Source organism: Bos javanicus, chromosome 1 (assembly GCF_032452875.1).
Source record: "Bos javanicus breed banteng chromosome 1, ARS-OSU_banteng_1.0, whole genome shotgun sequence".
In the NCBI taxonomy this organism is placed as follows: Eukaryota; Metazoa; Chordata; class Mammalia; order Artiodactyla; family Bovidae; genus Bos; species Bos javanicus.
The window spans coordinates 74225418-74244099 of NC_083868.1; the positions used below are offsets into that span (position 1 = coordinate 74225418).

At 38.9% G+C, this 18682-nt stretch overlaps 1 protein-coding gene across 3 annotated transcripts in view; it reads left to right on the forward strand.

Annotated features, from left to right (window-relative positions):
- The window catches only part of ATP13A4 (ATPase 13A4), a 123421-nt gene that overhangs the window by 94293 nt on the left and 10446 nt on the right, over positions 1–18682 (forward strand). For all 3 annotated transcript variants that reach the window (XM_061412668.1, XM_061412685.1, XM_061412678.1), the window contains 9 exons: positions 719–882; positions 1709–1831; positions 3267–3346; positions 5294–5336; positions 5732–5841; positions 7689–7785; positions 9092–9164; positions 17028–17199; positions 17876–18069. In XM_061412668.1, the coding sequence (XP_061268652.1) occupies positions 719–882; positions 1709–1831; positions 3267–3346; positions 5294–5336; positions 5732–5841; positions 7689–7785; positions 9092–9164; positions 17028–17199; positions 17876–18069 (1056 nt within the window). The remainder of the gene's footprint in view (positions 1–718; positions 883–1708; positions 1832–3266; positions 3347–5293; positions 5337–5731; positions 5842–7688; positions 7786–9091; positions 9165–17027; positions 17200–17875; positions 18070–18682) is intronic.

An 18682-nucleotide genomic window follows, 5' to 3' on the forward strand; every position in this document is an offset into this window, starting at 1 on the left:
GAACTCAGTTCTATGTTGGGGACTCAAGTGTACCTTCACTTCCCCTATGGTACTTCTCTATCCCCCTCCGCTACCCACCCCTCCAAACCAAGAGATTTTTGGATCACTTTTACCCTCTCCTTTCTGAGCCCCTCAGTCCAACTTCTAGGTGTTGCTGAGTTAATTTACTACTTACTAGAATTCCCCTTATATTATGGCTCTTCTGTTTCAAAATTTTTATTTAACAATTATTGCATGCATTCTCAGAATCTATTTTTAACCAGTTAGACTTATGTAGAAGTAAGAACTTATGGCTCACAACCTTCCCTCTTCACCTCTTCCCTCATATCAAAATTTCTGTCCTGCTTCTTCCCTTGCTTGGTTGTAATTTTTCTGGAGAATTGTCTTTGGATGAGGTGAAAGGGAGATATGCTTTCTGATCTATTATATACCCTGAAATATCTTTCTTGGCTTTGACAAGGAAATGATGTCTTGCCTAGGTATAGGAAGTTTGGATTAGAGTCTTTCTTTAAAAGTTTTTATTGGAGTGTAGTTGACTTACAATGCTGTGTTAGTTTCAGGTGTACAGCAGTGATTCAGTTATATATTTTTATGTTTACACATCATTTTATATATAGTTTTACTCAGTTTATAAGTATTTATATATAGTTTTCCAGGCTCTGCATGAATTGGTTCTGTCTCTTCAATCCCATTTTGGGGTACTCTTCCTTTCTTCTAGGTGACAATCTTCAGACTGCAATAACAGTGGCCAGAAAGTCTGGAATGGTTTCTGAAAGCCAGAAAGTCATTCTCATTGAAGCAAATGAAACTACGGGGTCCTCATCAGCATCTATTTCTTGGAAACTACTAGAAGAGAAGAAACACATTGCATGCAGGAATCAGGTATACCTACAATCAGACCTTCTGCCGTATTATCTGACTCATCACACGGTGTTGGTCTCTGAGCGGCTTTGACTGGCAGAGGTGTACGTGTGACCTGGGGTCAGCATACTTCTTCAGATGTCTAACATGTATGCAGTTCAAAGCACTCAACTATATCACTTTACCATACCATTCATACTGAGTTTTAAAGTATGGTGGTTTCCTGGATGCTGGAAATAATACATCCCATTAAGCTTAAAAAAGTCTTTAGAAAGAATATAGTAAGTGAGACTGCAAATCTATTTCCCTTTTTCCCCTTGCTTCCCAGCTATCCCATTGAGTTCAAACTGGATTTAGTCCCTAGGAGAGACACTGCTGTGTGCACTGGAAAAATCAGACCATGTCTTCAAGATGGGGGAAAAAAGTTTATTCATTTATCCCCAATCTTGCCAGTATTCTATCTTTATTGTGTCTTTGTGAAACAATATTAATTCTGCTAGCAAAAAAAAAAAAGAAAAGGAAAGTTTTCACTTCAGGAAGAGATTTATTAAGCTGCAATGCTTTCATATTTTTACACTTAAAATGTGTGAAATGTGCTTTTCTCTGGGACTCACTGAGATCAAATTAGGATGCGGACAGGACATGAGTGTTAGTTATCCTCCTGTTCACTAGAGGCCGTTGATGTGCAAAGATTGATCCAGCAAAGAGAAAGTGCTTCTCTGAGGAAACAAGGCTGGAGTGTGACTTTTAAAGAGAGACCCCAGACTGTCATAGTTGCCTTTGCTTAGATATGCTTGTGATCCTAACCACCTTATCAAGTCTAAAATAACTGTGTCTTGCTTTGCAGGACAGTTACATTAATATCAGGGAAGAAATCTCTGATAATAGCAAAGAAGGAAGTTACCATTTTGCTCTAAATGGAAAATCCTTCCAGGTTATAAGTCAACATTTCAGTAGCCTACTGCCAAAGGTAAGCTCTAAGATGGTACCTATCTCCTGGTAAAGATGCTAACAATGTCAAAGAGCATGATAGTAAGTGATTTCAAACCTTTAACTAGGTTAGCTATACCTACAGAATGTATCATAAGGAAAGCAGATAGTTTTGCAGAGGTCACTGTTTAATTTCATGCTAGATTTAAAATAAGTAAACTTGATTAACCAATTATCCATCAACTGTAGGATTAAAGCATTGGTGATTTCTCAAGTGATAAGATTGCTTTGAGGTAGCTGTCACTATACTGCCATGATTGAGGGGGTCTCACAGTATAGTGGAATCCAGCTTATACAGGAAGGTAGGCCAAGGATGGGGCTTCCCAGGTGGTACTAGTGGTAGAGAACCCTCCTGCCAACGCAGGAGACTTAAGAGAGGTGAGTTCGATCCCTAGATCAGGAGGATCTCCTGGAGAAGGAAATAGCAACCCACTCCAGTATTGTTGCCTGGCGAATCCCATGGACAGAGGAGCCTGTTGGGCTATAGTCCATGGGGTTGCACAGAGTCGGACACAACTGAAGCAACACAGCAAGGGCAGACCAAGAATAGAGGAATTCCACTAGGCTTTTGATAGAGATTCTCTACACAAAAGAGTGTCAAACTTAAACCCATAGTGGGGCCTGGTAAGTTATATACATAAAACATCTGAACAAACTAGAGGAGGATTATGTTCATAGTAAAGCAAAATGATTTATTTGCATTCAATTGCTCATTATCTTGGGTACTGTTTAAGAAAAAAAAAGAATGAAGACTTAAACTGAGTGAACTCTAAGCTGAGTTTACTCAAGAGGAGCAGGGAGCATACAGCTTTAACAGAAGAGTTTAGACTCTGTTGGATGGTGCTCAGGTTGATGGAACCGTAGAGGTTTTTATACTACAATCAATGAATGTTTCATAGCCCAAATCAGGTTGGAGATATCAGCTGAGTCTCACAATTGGTCAAGCCTAGATAGTATGGCTAAGTCAAAGGCTACAGATAATCACTCTGTCATCACTAGGTTGTTTTTCTGCTAGATTCAAATGAGCTTTCCAAAAAGCAGTTGCCTCCTTTCCTTCTTTTGGTATCCTGACATAATTTTATCTTGCAGTTTCTCATACTCTACTGGTTTAAGGTTCTATTAAGCTCCAGATTTTTCAGGACCACAATCCCCATGGCAGCTGAGTTAAATTCTTGTAGGTCATTGTTTTCTTCAACTCTATTAAGTAGTCATCTTTACTGATTTTAGTCTTCCTGATCACTAACCTGATGACCAAAGTCTCAATATCTGTCTTCAAATCTGAAGGAGGACTTCTTAGAAACACTGTTTTCTCACTCATGGATATCATTAACCAGTCAGTGTTCTGAATGCCATCAGTTATTTCAGGTATGACCAGCTGACATGATTAAAACGTTTCCCTTTTGCGTTTTTTACAGATACTGATGAATGGAACCATCTTTGCAAGAATGTCTCCAGGGCAGAAATCCAGTCTGGTGGAAGAATTTCAGAAACTAGAGTAGGTTATTTACCAATTCAGGTAGTGTAAAGTGCATACAGGCATAACAGGGGGAAAGTAAGAGGTACAGGAAGTCACTCAGTTGTTTAAGGCAGTGTTTGTTTGTTTGTTTTATAATTTCTTTCTTTTCTTTTAAAATTTAAATTTATTACTATTTTTAATTGAAGCCAATTTGCAGAATTGGCTTCCCTTGTGGCTCAGCTGGTAAGGAATCTGCTTGCAATGCGGGAGACCTGGGTTGGATCTCTGGGTTGGGAAGATCCCCTGGAGAAGGGAAAGGCTACCCAATCCAGTATTCTGGCCTGGAGAATTCCATGGGCTGAATAGTCCATAGGGTCGCAAAGAGTCGGACACAACTGAGTGACTTTCACTTTCACTGCCAAAAATCAACATGAATCAGCCGTAGGTATACATATGTCCCCTCCTCTTTTATTTTTATATCTTAAACATTTATATATTTGGCTGGGCCAGGTCTTAGTTGTAGCACACAGGATCTTAGGTCTTCGCTGCAGCCTATGGGTTCTAGTTCCCTGACCATGGATCTAACCCAGGTCCCCTGCACTGGGAGTGCAGAGTCTTAGCTCTGGACCATCAAGGAAGTCCAGGGCAGGGTTCTTAATGTGGCTACTCATGACAGTCACCTCAGGAGCTTTGAAAAATTAGCAATACCAGGACACCACCATCTAGAGATTCTGATTCAGGTACTCACGTGGGTGCTTGGACATTTTAAAATTCCTTTTTAAATTTTAAAATTTAAAGGAATTTTAAAATTCCTTTCATAAGTCAATTTTGCATCCAGAATTGAGAATCCCACTGAACTAGAACATAAGGGGCACAAGAAATAACCCTGAAAGGTCATTTGAATTTGACTTCTGAAGGTACAATGAAAATGTACACTTTATTTTTACAAATTATTTTTATAGTTATGATATATAAGGGATCCTATAACAGGAGAGAAATTCACATAACCCTGAAATATTAAAGCATTCTTATGCAAAGAATCTTGTCCATCCTAAATTAGAAAGATACTCTTAATACAAAGTGTCTCCATTAACAGAATTCCATCATTTGGGATCCTTTATTTCCTGTTAATGGAACTCCATGGAGTCTCTGGGGCTTTCTCTACCTCTGGTACTGGAGCACACCCACACAACTCCCGCTCCTGTTCACTTCATTCAGTCACTGAAAGGGCAAACAGTCCTCTCTTCTGAACATGGCCGAAAACCTCTGCAGTAAACTCATTGTCTTAGGTAGCAGTGTGGAAGAGAAGTACAGCAAATTGTGCAAACACTGTCAGATTGCTCCTGCCTTAAAAAGCAGACTATTTCCATCAACAATTCAAGATAGCAGTATCCATTCAGCCTTGAAAATCTATCCTGAAATAGAGATATATTTTGTTTCTTCAACTTTTGATCCTGGCAGCCCATTTTTGAGTCACTCAAGTGACTGCTGACACAGTGGATTTCCTCTCCAGTGACTAAACATTACCAACAACTAATTTTTATTTATCATTTTAGAATGCCCCACCTCACTGAATACTCATAATGCTTTGTAGGGGAGATGAATGATAGTCAAAATGGAAAGTTATCAGGTCAAAGATCTAGATCTCCTGGTTTCAAATCCTGTGCCCTTCCCACCATGCCATGCTGTCATATAATGATGAACTTCCTGTTTTACAGCTGACAGAGTTGCCTCCTAGATAGTGAAGTGCAGGGTCTCCTTGAAGCACCTGGACTTAGGACGGCTATGTTGGTTTTCTTAATCCATTCAGGAACTGCTGAGTCAAACTCTACTTTTGGTCAAACCAGACTGTTACGGAAACTCCCTTAAAATAAATAATAAGTTTGAGTCTTAAGTAATAAAGTTTATTTTATCTTTTTAATTAGAATAATTAGTAGGTACGATTGCCTTGATCTCCTCTACAATTGACACTTTGTTCCCTTTTAGTTACTTTGTAGGTATGTGTGGTGATGGAGCCAATGACTGTGGGGTAAGTAGCTGCCAGTGGGGGGCCATCGTCTTGCCCTCAACTGTATTTGCTCCAAGACCAATAAGAGATAGCATCTCTGGGGTTATGTACCGTCTCCATTCCTCTTGATGGAGAAACTGATGGGGAGGATTTGGGAAGGTTTGGACCAGAGCCACACAATGACTCAATGACCAGTATGGACTGAATGGAGTAGAATTTGGCTCCAGAGCCTGAACTTCTTTGGCTAGGTGTCGGAGTGACATCCTTTCTTATGTGGTAAGCAGAGCAAAGTATAATCATCTTCTGGCCAGAGCTTGGGCCTACAAGCCACCTTGTGGCCAGATTAACTAGCCTTTCTTATGCAGCCTCAGGAGAGATGTATGTGAGTAGACAGTAAGCTGACTCTTTGCTTTCAGGCTTTGAAAATGGCTCATGTGGGCGTCTCTTTATCAGAGCAGGAGGCGTCTGTGGCTTCGCCTTTTACCTCCAAAACTCCAAACATTGAATGTGTACCTCATCTTATCAAGTAAGTAGGTACTTTCCTCCAGCATTGTTTTAACCTCTCTTGACTTTTAGGTGTAGATCCCTTTATTCTGCAAAAACCAGGGGAAATGTGTGTCCCTGGGTGGAAAGCGTGCTTTGTGGGAGAAAGCAAAGATTCTACTTTGGGGTGGATTTACCTCCTGGGAAAGCAGTGGCATTTCTAATGAAAACCACTGAACAGATTATTTTTAGAAGATTGGAATCTGGAACTTGCTGCTGCTTTGAAAATGGTAGTCATACTGTTAGTATTGTTTTGAATGTATCTCCTTAGATACTTTCTTAATGGAGGATTTACAGAAACCCTCTCCTCCCTATCTGTCTTCCTTTCCTCTTGTGTCTTTAAACTTCTTTGGAATATCCTTCCTATCCCCAGTTTCCAGAATATTTATTCCTCTTTGCTGCTTCTACTACAGTTTCCCTTGGTGCTTCGTTCTCCTCCCCCATCCCAGAATATGTACTTCTGTTGCGTTTTGTTTGAATAATAGAGATGGTGAGCATTGTGGCTGCTTTTGGTTATTATAACTAGTATGTGTTTACAGTTTATGAAGTGCCAGCCTGGGATTGTAGGGATGGTCATTATTTCTTTTACAAACAAAGAACTTGAGACTCTGAGAACTTCATGTAGCCAAGCTCACTGCCATATAAGATTGAAGATTGTATTAGAATTAATTTTGCTTCAATATGTTTTATGTACAAATGTCATACTCTTTCCACCACATTAAAATAATGTTTTGATTAGCTACTCCCCATTTAAAAAAATGTATTCATGCACTTGACAAATATTTATAAAGCAGGGACTCGGTACCCAGAACTGTTGGAGGCACTGGGAATCCAAAAGCAAATAAATCAAACATTCCTTGATCTCACAAAGCTTTCTTCTGATGAAGAAGCCAGACAATAACACATACACAGATAAATCAGGAGTAGTGTGAAAAGTCATGAGATAGCTCAGGTGATGGAATCAATTTCTTCAGATGTGGTTGTGTCGGGGCGCCTTTCTCAGGAGGTGAGGGAGGAGGAGAAACCACCTTCTAGGTGGAGTTAACTACAGCAGCAAAGCCCTGATACAGGAAAAGGTTTGATTTGAGGATCAGGTTTTGGAATCCCAGGAAACTATTCCAACCAGAAGTAAATTTAAATTCTTCTTTTTTTCCCAAAATGAAAGAGATAAAAGTGATATTTGATAAGTAATCTATTTTAAGCTTTAAATTTATACCATTTACTCAAAATCAATTAACAGTAACACAAATGAACATGCTCATTGATTCCAGTCTCTTTAAGTTGGATGCAAGCCTTATTTGAGTGTGCATATTATTTTAGTTCAGTTTTAGAAAAAGTTGGGACTGCCAAATGAAATTTGAATGAGATGTTTGCCAAACCCCTTTAGCACCTGGAGCATGAAAATAGCCCCCAAACCTGCAATCTTATTTAAATTTCTTAGTTCACGGATGAAGAAACTGTGACCAAGAGGAGGAAAATGAACTTCCAAGTCACATTAGTGAATAATTATGAACTCTGGGACTATTTCTCAAGTCTCCTGACTCGGAGCTGAAATAATGCTCACAGACAGGACAAAAGTAATTCCATATCTGGGCTTTAAAGCTCGACCAAAGGCTGGTGGACCTTGGACTGGAATTAGTCTTCATTGAAAATCTGGCATACTGACCACTGATTCCCACTGACTTAAGACTGTCCAGTCTGTTAGACAAACAATCAAATTATCAGGCTTTGATTTTTTCTTCTGAGCTCAGCTGAACAGCACAGGATAACTGACCTCATTTCCTCCTGTGATTTTCATTTCATTACTTTCTCATTTTTTTTCTCATGCAGGGAAGGCCGTGCAGCTCTCGTCACCTCATTTTGCATGTTTAAGTACATGGCTTTGTACAGCATGATTCAATATGTTGGTGTTCTGCTGCTCTACTGGGTATGACTTGGGACCTAGTCTCTTGGTTAGTGAGAGCTAAAAGTAGTGGTCACTTTCAATCTGCAATGCCTTTTAAAGAAAGAGTACAAATAGGATATTTCAGGCTTCCTTGGTGACTCAGACGGTAAAGAGTCCACCTGCAATGTGAGAGATAGGGTTCGATTGGGAAGATCCCCTGGAGAAGGGAATGGCAACCCACTCCAGTATTCTTGCCTGGAGAATTCCATGGACAGAGGAGCCTGATGGACTATGGTCCATAGGGTCGCAAAGAGTCGGGCATGACTGAGCGACTAAGCACACACAACAACTAACTTACTAAATTCCTGAAAATTTAGCAATTGACTTTCATAAGTTAGTACAAAGCAGCATATCACTGATTCCTTGAATATAGGGATTTGAAAATAGGCATATCATATCCCCCAAAGTACATAGATCTTGTGATAGCTTTTAGTATTTAACAAAATATCAAAGAAAAGACATACCTGTTTGTGAATTCAACCTATAGGCTTCTTCTATTGACTAACCCTGAGAAAGGGAATTCTACTTGTGCTGAAGGTATCCAGATTCACCTCTATGTCTTACCCTCTTGCTCCTGGGTTGAAGGTTTTACTTCTGTTATTTTCAGATTATATAAGTCCTTTTCCTTTCACTGATGAATGGGCTGAAAAAAGAAAGGCTGGTTACAGAAATCTGGCCATATTTTGGAATCCCAGTAACTCATTATCCTCAAAAGTAGAGTTAAAAGTAGAGATAATGGGTACTCATTGCCTTTTCACGAAGGGGTTGGGGGGCAAGGAAGCAAGTTCCTTGAAATCAATAATACCTGAATATTTTTTTCTTAAGAATATCAGCATGCTTTATCAGGACTTTCTACACCCGAGAACGCAAATCATGGGTTTAGTTATTCTTATTTTCCCTTGATGAAATTTAGGTAAGATCACCCCATTTCTCATTTACCATTTAGAAAGTCCTATTTTGTTGTGCCAGACCAAACTCCAATCTTTCTGATAACAAGTAGAACAGAGAGAAGAGATGAATCTGGTAGAGTGAGGTGTTCCCCTCAACAAGGAGTAACAGAGATGTTCAAAGGACCAGCCCAGAAAGCACACAGCGGTGTCCCTTCTGATTAGGGAGAAGTTCACGGGCTTGTCTTTGATACTCTTGCTGACATGACCATGCCCCTGACCATATCGCCTTGGTCTTCTAATTGAAAATCCTATGTTGCCACGAGAAAATGAGTGCGTTTATATCAGATTTCATCCAGAAGGTTCTAACTGTTTTGAGCCACTTTCATTTTTATTTTCAGGAGACAAACAACCTTTCAAATTACCAGTTTCTGTTCCAGGATCTGGCCATTACAACTATTATTGGTGTAACAAGTAAGACATCTTTTAAATTTTCTTCTCGGAGATGCTGCCCTGCACCTGTGTCCCTCTCTGCCTGCAGGGTTGGTCCACCATGAGAGGCAGTCGCTATAGCAGCAGTGACGCGTGCCTTGTTCTCAAAGGGATATAGTCTGCAGGGAGAGAAAGAGGAAACAATCTTCAGTTTTAAGCGTTGAAAGAAAGTGTTATCCAAGGAAAAGCTGGCTAGTTATTTTACTGTTTTCCACAAAATATAGAGCTTCTATAAAGGGTCGCTAAACATTTAAAATGAAAAAAAGCACTTTGAAAATCAGGAACACTGTCTTCCATGTGCTTTTAAGTATAGTTATGGTCCAAATGTGCCCAATTTATAGAAGCTAAATGGCTTTCATGGTTTCCATTTCCAATCCTAGCCTCTCAGGATTTAGAACGGAGATTAAATGTAATCTTGCCATTACGCTACTCTCACCCACCACCTCCGACTATCCATAATATGTGAATTGTCTCCCCAGTTTCCCTGATGTGGGATTTTTTCCCCAACCTGACCACTAACCGTCATCTTGACCATATTCTCTGCTTTTCTCTGTTACATATGAATGCCACCGGTTCCACTTGTACTTTTAATCCTACCTGCCCCTACCTCCTAAAGGATTTTGTTTCTGTAAAAAATCTTTTTTTCCACCATCAACTTTTCTTTGGTTGGCTTGATCATTCCAGTCAGTGTATACATATATATTTTTGTATCTTCTTTCTTTAAGAAGCTCTTCCATGACCCAAAATCCACCATACACTGCTGTCCCCTTTATTGTCAAACTTCCCAAGTAGTTGAATAGACCAAATCTGTCCACTGCCATCTCTAATGCTACCGCCATTTTGTTTCAATCAGCCAGATTCTAACATTCAGTGGAATGGATTTGGATTCTGAACCTGTGCTGCTGCTTGGTGGGAGGCAGTGGTTTCCTGGCAAATATTTACCAACCAGCTCTTCAAAAATTGTATATAAATTTGGGCTTCCCTTGTGGCTCAGCCAGTAAAGAATCTGCCTGCAATGAGGGAGACCTGGGTTGGATCCCTGGGTTGGGAAGATTCCCTGGAGAAGGGAAAGGCTATCCACTCCAGTATTCTGGCCTGGAGAATTCTATGGACTATATAGACCATGGGGTCGTAAAGACTTAGACTCGACTGAGTGACTTTCACTCCACTTCAGGTATACACACACACACACACACATGCATATGCATATAAGTTTGGGCTTCCCTGGAGGCTCAGGCAGTAAAGAATCTGCCTGCAATAAAGGAGATGGAGGTTTGATCCCTGGCTCGGGAAGATCCCCTGGAGAAGGGAATGGCTACCCACTCCAGTATTCTTGCTTAGAGAATTCTATGGACAGAGGAGCCTGATGGGCTACAGTTCATGGGGTTGCAAAGAATCAGATGCAACTGAGGGACTATCACTTTCATGCATATAAGTTTACTATGAGCTTTACTAAAAAGAAAATAAGTAGTGAACAATTAACAAATAGTAATAAAATATACATTACTCTTTCTTGCAAATTCCATTTAACCAGTTGATTCTCACAGAATGCTTTAACTGAGTTTCATCAAAATCTTGTATCCTTAGTCACTATACAGTTGTGATTGATGACTGAAATAGTTCCAATGTGATGGTTGATGATGTTTAGTTGATGATAAACTCTTGATGGTTTATCAACCATCAATAGTTGGTTGATGTTTTTCTTTTCCTGAATGAGCGAAACAACAAAGCCTTATGGTGAAACTTTAATCACATCCCATCAGTCATGTGAGCAACTTGTTTGCTAATTTGACTAACAATTCTTGAAAACTGGAAGGATATTTCCTCAGTTAAAAAACAATTGTTCATGATGTAATGGCTACAGATGTGACACACTTTTAAGTTCAATCTCCATTGTTAACTTCAAGAACAATGATAATGCTGCTGCTGCTGCTGCTAAGTCTCTTCAGTCGTGTCCGACTCTGTGAGACCCCATAGACGGCAGCCCACCAGGCTCCCCCATCCCTGGGATTCTCCAGGCAAGAACACTGGAGTGGGTTGCCATTTCCTTCTCCAATGCATGAAAGTGAAAAGTGAAAGTGAAGTCTCTCAGTCGTGTCCGACTCTTAGCAACCCCATGGACTGCAGCCCACCAGGCTCCTCCGTCCATGGAATTTTCCAGGCAAGAGTACTGGAGTGGGGTGCCATTGTAGTAAAATCATTGCGACGTTGTCAGTTTTGAGTATTCATTATCTTTGTTTTTAAGATATTTATTTACTTGCTCTTTTATATAATTTTATTTTAATAATGGCTGTGTTTAATAACTGACTTTTGAACTTCGCCACAGTTGGCTCTTGTGGTCTTGTATGAGCGGCTCTAGCCACCACTGGCTGGGAGGGTCCACATTACTCATACATTCAAAAATACCCGAATATACACACTATTGTATGTGAAGTAGGTAAACAGCAGGGGCCTACTGTATAGCACAGGGAACTGTACTCAATATCTTATAATAACGTATAATGGAAAAGAATTTTAAATGTATATGTGTATGTGTGTGTGTATAACTGAACCACTTTGCTGTACTAGCTAATACAACGCTGTTAAATCAACTATACTTCATTTAAAAAGATGTACCAGTCTTAGATTGCCTCTTCCACATGGCTCCTGGACTTGCTTTCACACTATTTCCTCTAATACCTTCTCATCATCATATTAACAGCTATCACACCAACTCATCATTAAAAAAATTTGTTCAAAAGCTCTGCTTTCAGAGAACATACTCAAGGAGAGCAACCATTGTGTACTATCCACACCTCTGCTGCCACTTCCCCAACACTGCTCTTGTCAAGTCCACCAAGGACTTCCTTGCTGTCAACAATACTGATCACTTCTCTTTCCTCATTGTACTTGAATCTCTCAACAGCACTCTCCTTCTTTAAAAGGTTTCTTCTCTTGGTTTTTGTGATGCCACTTACTCCTGAATTATCTGTTGCTTTAAAGAATACAGCTTCCCCATTTCTTTTGCTGGCCTCTGCTTCTTAAAGTATGTGTGTGTGTGTTTATGTGCGCTTAGTCGTGTCCAACTCTTTGCGACCCCATGGACTGTAGCCTGCCGGGCTCCTCTGTCCATGGAATTTCCCAGGCAAGAATACTGGAGGAGGTTGCTATTTCCTATTCCAGGGGATCTTCCTGACCAAGGGATCAAACTTGCATCTCCTGCGTACCCTGCATAGGCAGGCAGATTCTTTACCACTGTGCCACCTACCTGTGCTCTGACTTTCAGAGTGTTCCAAGGCTTGCGTGTTCTTAGGTTCTCTTGTCTTTTCAATCTACACCATCCCCAAAGTGATTTCAGCCAACTCTATGAATTTAATGTCATCCATATGATGATGAATCCCAAATTTGTGTCTCTAGCCTTGATGTCTATCCCAAGCTCTGGAAATGCAGCTGCTAAGCATCTAATCTTAGCTATTTAACAGTATGGAGACTTCAGAGGCCCAAACAGAACATTTTATTTCATCAGACCTGAGAGTCAACAAATTATTATATATTTACTGAGTATCTGGTTTGTACTACTTACTGTAGTAGGCAATTAAAATACTTCAGTGGAAAAAAAATAAAAATTCTTTTCCTCGTGAAATCTACATTCTATTAAAATAATACCACAATCTAGCAAGTTGTTCAAATTGAAGACCCAGAGTCATCCTTAATTTTCCTTTTTTCTTCACCTTTACATATAATATATCTGCAATTCCTGTTGCCTCTGCCTCCAAAAAATATCCTGCCTCCTTGCTTGCCATCCCCAGTGTAGCTATGGTCACAAAGCCATGTCACCTCACTTAAGGATTTCTGTGATAACCCTCACAATTGATCTTGCTTCCACTCTCGCTGCTTTCTCTTCACCCCAATTTACCTTTTACACAATAGTAAAAGTGTTACTTTTTTTACATGTAAATTTTGTTGTCATCCTTTCTATTTCCACCAAGTCTGAAATCTTACATGAGCCGGCTCCTGCCTACTTCTCTAAATTCACCTCTAACCATATTGCAACTCAGGTCCTTGTTCTAGACACCCTGGTTTTTCTGTCTTGTGAACTTTGCCAACTGTGGTCACCTCAGCATCTTTTTTTTTTTTTTTGCCATTTTCTTTGCCTAAAATACTCTCCCAGTAGAACTGCCTATGGCTTTGGCTTTTTCTTTAGAGTCAGATCTTAGCTTAAATGTCACCACCTCAGAAAGGTCATTTAAACAGTGACCAAGCCAGTTATTCTCCATCACTCATTCTGCTTTGTTTTCATGCTGCTTTCTGCAGTTTGAAATTATGGCATTAATCTCTGTTTTTATCTTTTTTTGCCTGCTTTCCTTCTCTCAGTGTGTACACTGCATGAAAACAGCACCTGATCTACCCTGATCACTGCTGTATTCCCAGTACTTCTGACAGTGCCTGACACGTCAGAGGAGCTCATTAAATATTTGTTAAATCTACCATAAGAACATTCTTGGACAGTCCTTACTGTTAACAGAGTAATCCTTCACATCAAGTCAGCTCTGTCTCTCTGTAACTTTCACCCATCTCAGTTCTCAGTTCTGCCATTTGGGAAGACAGAGAATAATCTGATTTTTCTGCCGAAATAGTCCTTCAGATATTTGAAAACAGCTCTCATTTTCTTTTTGTGATTCTTCTCTTGCCCATAACAAACATTTCCAGATTTTTATCTATTTTTTGATAAATATACTTGACTCTTTAATGTTTTTATGATTGATTAATATAATTAACTAATATAATTCATTGTGAAAATAAAATGGAAAACATTACAAGATATAACAAAGACGAAATCCACCTATATTCTACTATCCAGAGCTAACCAATGGAGGCATTTTGACATATTTCCTTCATATATATGTCATATATATGTCTATACATATACATGTATTTGAATTATGTTTTCTATATTATTTTGCATCCTGATTCTTTTTGTTTACCTTTATGCCCACTTTTTAATGTCATTAAATATTTTCAACCTTTTTGATTGTATTAAATTATACATAGTATAAAATTTGCCATTTTCATCATTTTAAGTATACAATTCAGGTACATTAATTACCTTCACAACAGTGTTCAACCATCACCACTATCTATTTCTCATTTTGCATCATCCTGAACAGAAGCTCTTTACCTAATAAGAAATAATTCATATTGCCCTTCTATCCAGTCTCTCATAACCTCTGCTCTACTCACTGTCTCTATAAATTTGCCAGTTCAAAATGTTTCAAATAAGTTGAACCATTCAATATGTGTCCCTTTGTCTCTGGCTTATCTCAACATAATACTTTCATATCGCCTATGTTGTAGCATGCATTAGAACTTCATTCTTTTTATGGCTGAATAGTATTCCATTATATATATGTATATATCACATCTTGTTTATCCATTTATGTTGATGTGTTCAAACACAATTGATTTTTTTTTTATTGTGTTGATCCTGCAGCATAGCTGAATTCATTTTTTAACTTTAGTAGTTTTCATGTGGATTCTTTGGGATTTCCAAAATATAGGATCACATCACCTGTGAGTAGAGATTGTTTTACTTCTTTCATTCAATTTGAGTGGCTTTTATCTATTTTTCTTCTCTAATTGCTTTAGATAGAATTTCCAATGCAATGTTGAATAGCAATGGTGAACGTGGGCATCTTTGTTTCCTTCCTGATCTGAAGGGGAAAGTTCTCAATCTTTCACCCTTGAGTGTGATGCTAACTGTAGATCTTTTATTATATAATATATAATTATGGGGATTACATGTAATAAGCTAAATGTATGACAATCTAGTTGAATAGGTACATTAACATTAGTAGCAGGCAAAAACTCCTGCTTTATAGCTCTGTCTCCTTCTATATGGTTATTACAAATTAAATCTTTATCCATTTTGTGCTCAGTAACATACATATATAATTATTTCTATGCATTTGTCTTTTATTTTTAATTTTTTTTGGCATTTGTCTTTTAGATAATGTAGGAATAAAAAAATGAGGTTAAAAGACAAAATTGGAATAATATAGGATTTTATATTTGTCTAAGTAATTACCTTTACTGATGTCAAAAATGAGTATGTCAATAAAGAGAACTTATTAAAAAGGGTTCTTTAAAAAGAATGTCTTTTTGCTTCATTTTAAAATTTCTATTAATACCCTCCTTTTGCTCATATATTATTTGACTGACTTTGTTTAGCTTTTAAGCATATTAAAGACAGTTATTTTAGAGTCTTTTCCCAGTAAGTCCAATGTTTGGGATTTCTCAGAAATAATTTGTCAGTTTATCTTATTCCATTAAATATTCTAATGTTGTAACTCTGGAATCAGATTCTTTCCCTTCCCTAAGTCTTGATGTTTTTTGTTTTGCTGCTTTTTGATGGCTTTAGTAGTCCATTTATTTAGTAACTTTTCTAAACTATTTTTCAAAGATTTGGATCAGTTGTCACACATGGTCAATAAAATCTCTATTGCTTTAGCTTTTGTTCAACTAATATTTTGATGGAAATATCCATGAGTTGAATCCCATGACATGAACAAAGAAATTCCTCTCCCAGTATTGCAGACTGGCTCTGTACTGAGGCACTTCAACACATGACCAAGCTTGTGCTGAGTTGAGTGATTTTTCAGGCTTAAAACCTTCAGGTCTTTTCTGGTCTTTCCTGACCATTCATTTTGGCATGCACATGACTTTCTACATTCTCCAAAGGCACAAGTACTTTTGAATACTGTAATTTTCCAAATAAATGCTCCTTAACTTTTCTTTCTAAGCCACAAATGGTTATCTTATGTCTCAACTGCAATTTTTTGCTCCCTGTGACTGTGGGTAGCTTGTTAGCTTTACAATGTTTTCAAGGAGTGTATGGTGCTTTTCTGCCTTTACTAAGTTTTGTATTAGATGAAAGAGAGACGAACACCTTGCACAGTCCTCAGGTAGTCCCCAGACAGGTTAGAACTGACACACATAATTACTTGTCTATAAAGTTTGCTTTTCCCTTCTGTAACCAGGGACCAGGATCCCCTGCTGGGAATGCAGACAACCTTGTTCAAGGTTGCCAGTAAACTAAGGAGGGAGTGGGGCAAGGGCAAGTAGAAAATGGCACAAAGCTTTCCTCCCATTTTTAAGCTATCTTTTTCTTGATTCAGCATCTGCTTGGTTGCTGGAGACTTTTGTCTGTTTTTCAGAGTTCTGACAAGGCTGGTCCTGACACCTTCCTTTTGTCTTTCAATGTTTCTGTGGAGGGATGAGATCTTGGAACCACCTAATCTGCCATTTTGCTAATGTCATGCCTTGTTTTGCTATTAGTAGTTGAAAGCACTACTTCTCAGTGATTACATGTTGTTTCATTGTAGAGATGTACCACAATTTATTGTAAACAATGCTGTGGTGAACATCTTCCTACATCTCTATGTTTTTAGCTTAGGATAAATTTCCAGAAGTGGAATAGTAATGTCGCAAGTTATGAACATTTTTCAGTCTCTTCATATTTATTGCCAAATTGCCCTGCAGAAGGTATTTTTGTGTCAATTTATGTTTCCACAAGCAGTATATGAGAGTGCTCATTTCATCACTTCCTCATCTATAATTTAATAGTTTGCCTATTCATTAGGGGGAAAAAAAGGTATCTTGTGGTTGTTCTATGTCTTCTCTTTTAAGAATTCCTCATATGACTTAAGTTTGCATGCATTCATTGTTTTATTCCTTCTGTTTGTGATATATTCCAATTTGTCAGTTTCTTTAAATACGTGGGACCAAGAAGTTATACCATACTTCTGATGAAAAATACAAAAACTGCCTCCTGTCATATACCATATAAAACCTGAATTTATTTTGTAGTGAATTTGAATGGTGCCTATCCCAAGCTGGTGCCTTTCAGACCAGCAGGACGGCTGATCTCCCCACCTCTGCTGCTCTCCGTGATTCTCAACATTCTTCTCAGCCTCGCCATGCACATTGTGGGCTTCATTCTGGTTCAGAGGCAGCCTTGGTATTCCTTGGGGATACACAGGTAAGATCACAGCCTTAGATTCTCGCATTCCAACTTCTATCAAACATCATCTGGCCCATGTGTCGAGAGGCAAATAGATCTTCATTCTGTTAAAGGTTTTGGCTTCCTTAATGCCCTTGGCATGCAGAGTGTGTGTCTCTGTAGCACTGTTTGGTGGCTTCATTCATTGGTATTTCTCTTTACTCATTTTGTATGATATTGAACTATGACCATCTTTTATATCTAAGGTGAGCATACATTATAGTTTAGCTAGGTAGCCCTATTTTAAGCTTGATAATTCAATGAAATGGTTAAATTTTTTCCTTTCCTATTGAAATCTGTGCCTGTTGGACAATCGATTGTACAGTCATTCTTCTTGTAAATGTTCAGAAATCTTAAGCAAACAGAGGAAAGAGTCATGACTTACATCTTTTCCTCCCACATAGGTTTAATACATGATTCATGCCCAATTTATTGAATAAGTAACTTTTTGAACCTGTTTATCTATCTATCATTTATTCATCTAGCCAAAATACAGGTCTACACATGCTCATTTCTTCCTGTTGCACTTTTCAGTATATTCTTCCCAAAGTGTAGGCAATTATAGAAGCCTTGGGGGGCACAGAGTCATGTAAATACATATGCTTCAGAAGGGCTTGTCATCTCACTTCATTAGCCTTTTCGGTTTCCTTTTTAGTGCCTGCACAGTGCAAAATGACACCATTTCAAAGTTAACCGTTTCACCAACTGCTCCAGTAAAGAATGGAACTAATGGTGTCTTCACAAGTTTTGAGAACACTACTATATGGTTCTTGGGAACAATCAACTGCATCATTGTGGCTCTTGTCTTCTCTAAAGGAAAACCATTTAGGCAGCCCACATACAAAAACTGTGAGTAGAATTATACCAAATCAGAGGAGAGAGCTCATTCTTTGGAGAGGAGAACAGACATGCCTGGCTCGCTCGAGGTGCAGTTCAGAGTTGGTGCTCATCTAGGGTCTTCTGACTTCCACTCCAGGGCTCTGTAAACACATGCAGCCTCATCTCCTGGTCCTTTGCTTCCTCCGTCAAAGCTGCATAAAATTCTAGAATTTCTTAATCCACCTCTTCCCCTCACTAGAAATGTCTCTAGGTATCTTTTCATGGGATCACTCTGAATTGGGAACCTTGTGCGTGTGTGCTCAGTCGTGTCTGACTCTGTAAAACCCCGTGAACTGTAGCCCATCAGGCTCCCCTGTGCATGGGATATGCTCGGTAAGAATACTGGAGTGGGTTGCCATTTCCTTCTCCATGGGATCTTCCTGACCCAGAGATCAAAACTGCGTCTCTTGCATCTCCTACACTGGCAGGCAGATTCTTTACCACCAGTTGGGAAGACGCATTTAATTCTCTGCTTATCAGAATTCATCTCAGAGGATGTGAGAAGAACGATTACAGCACTCAATTGGACATGGCTATGACGTGTACAGTACAATAGTCAGGTGGTCTGTGTGATTGGCAGTTC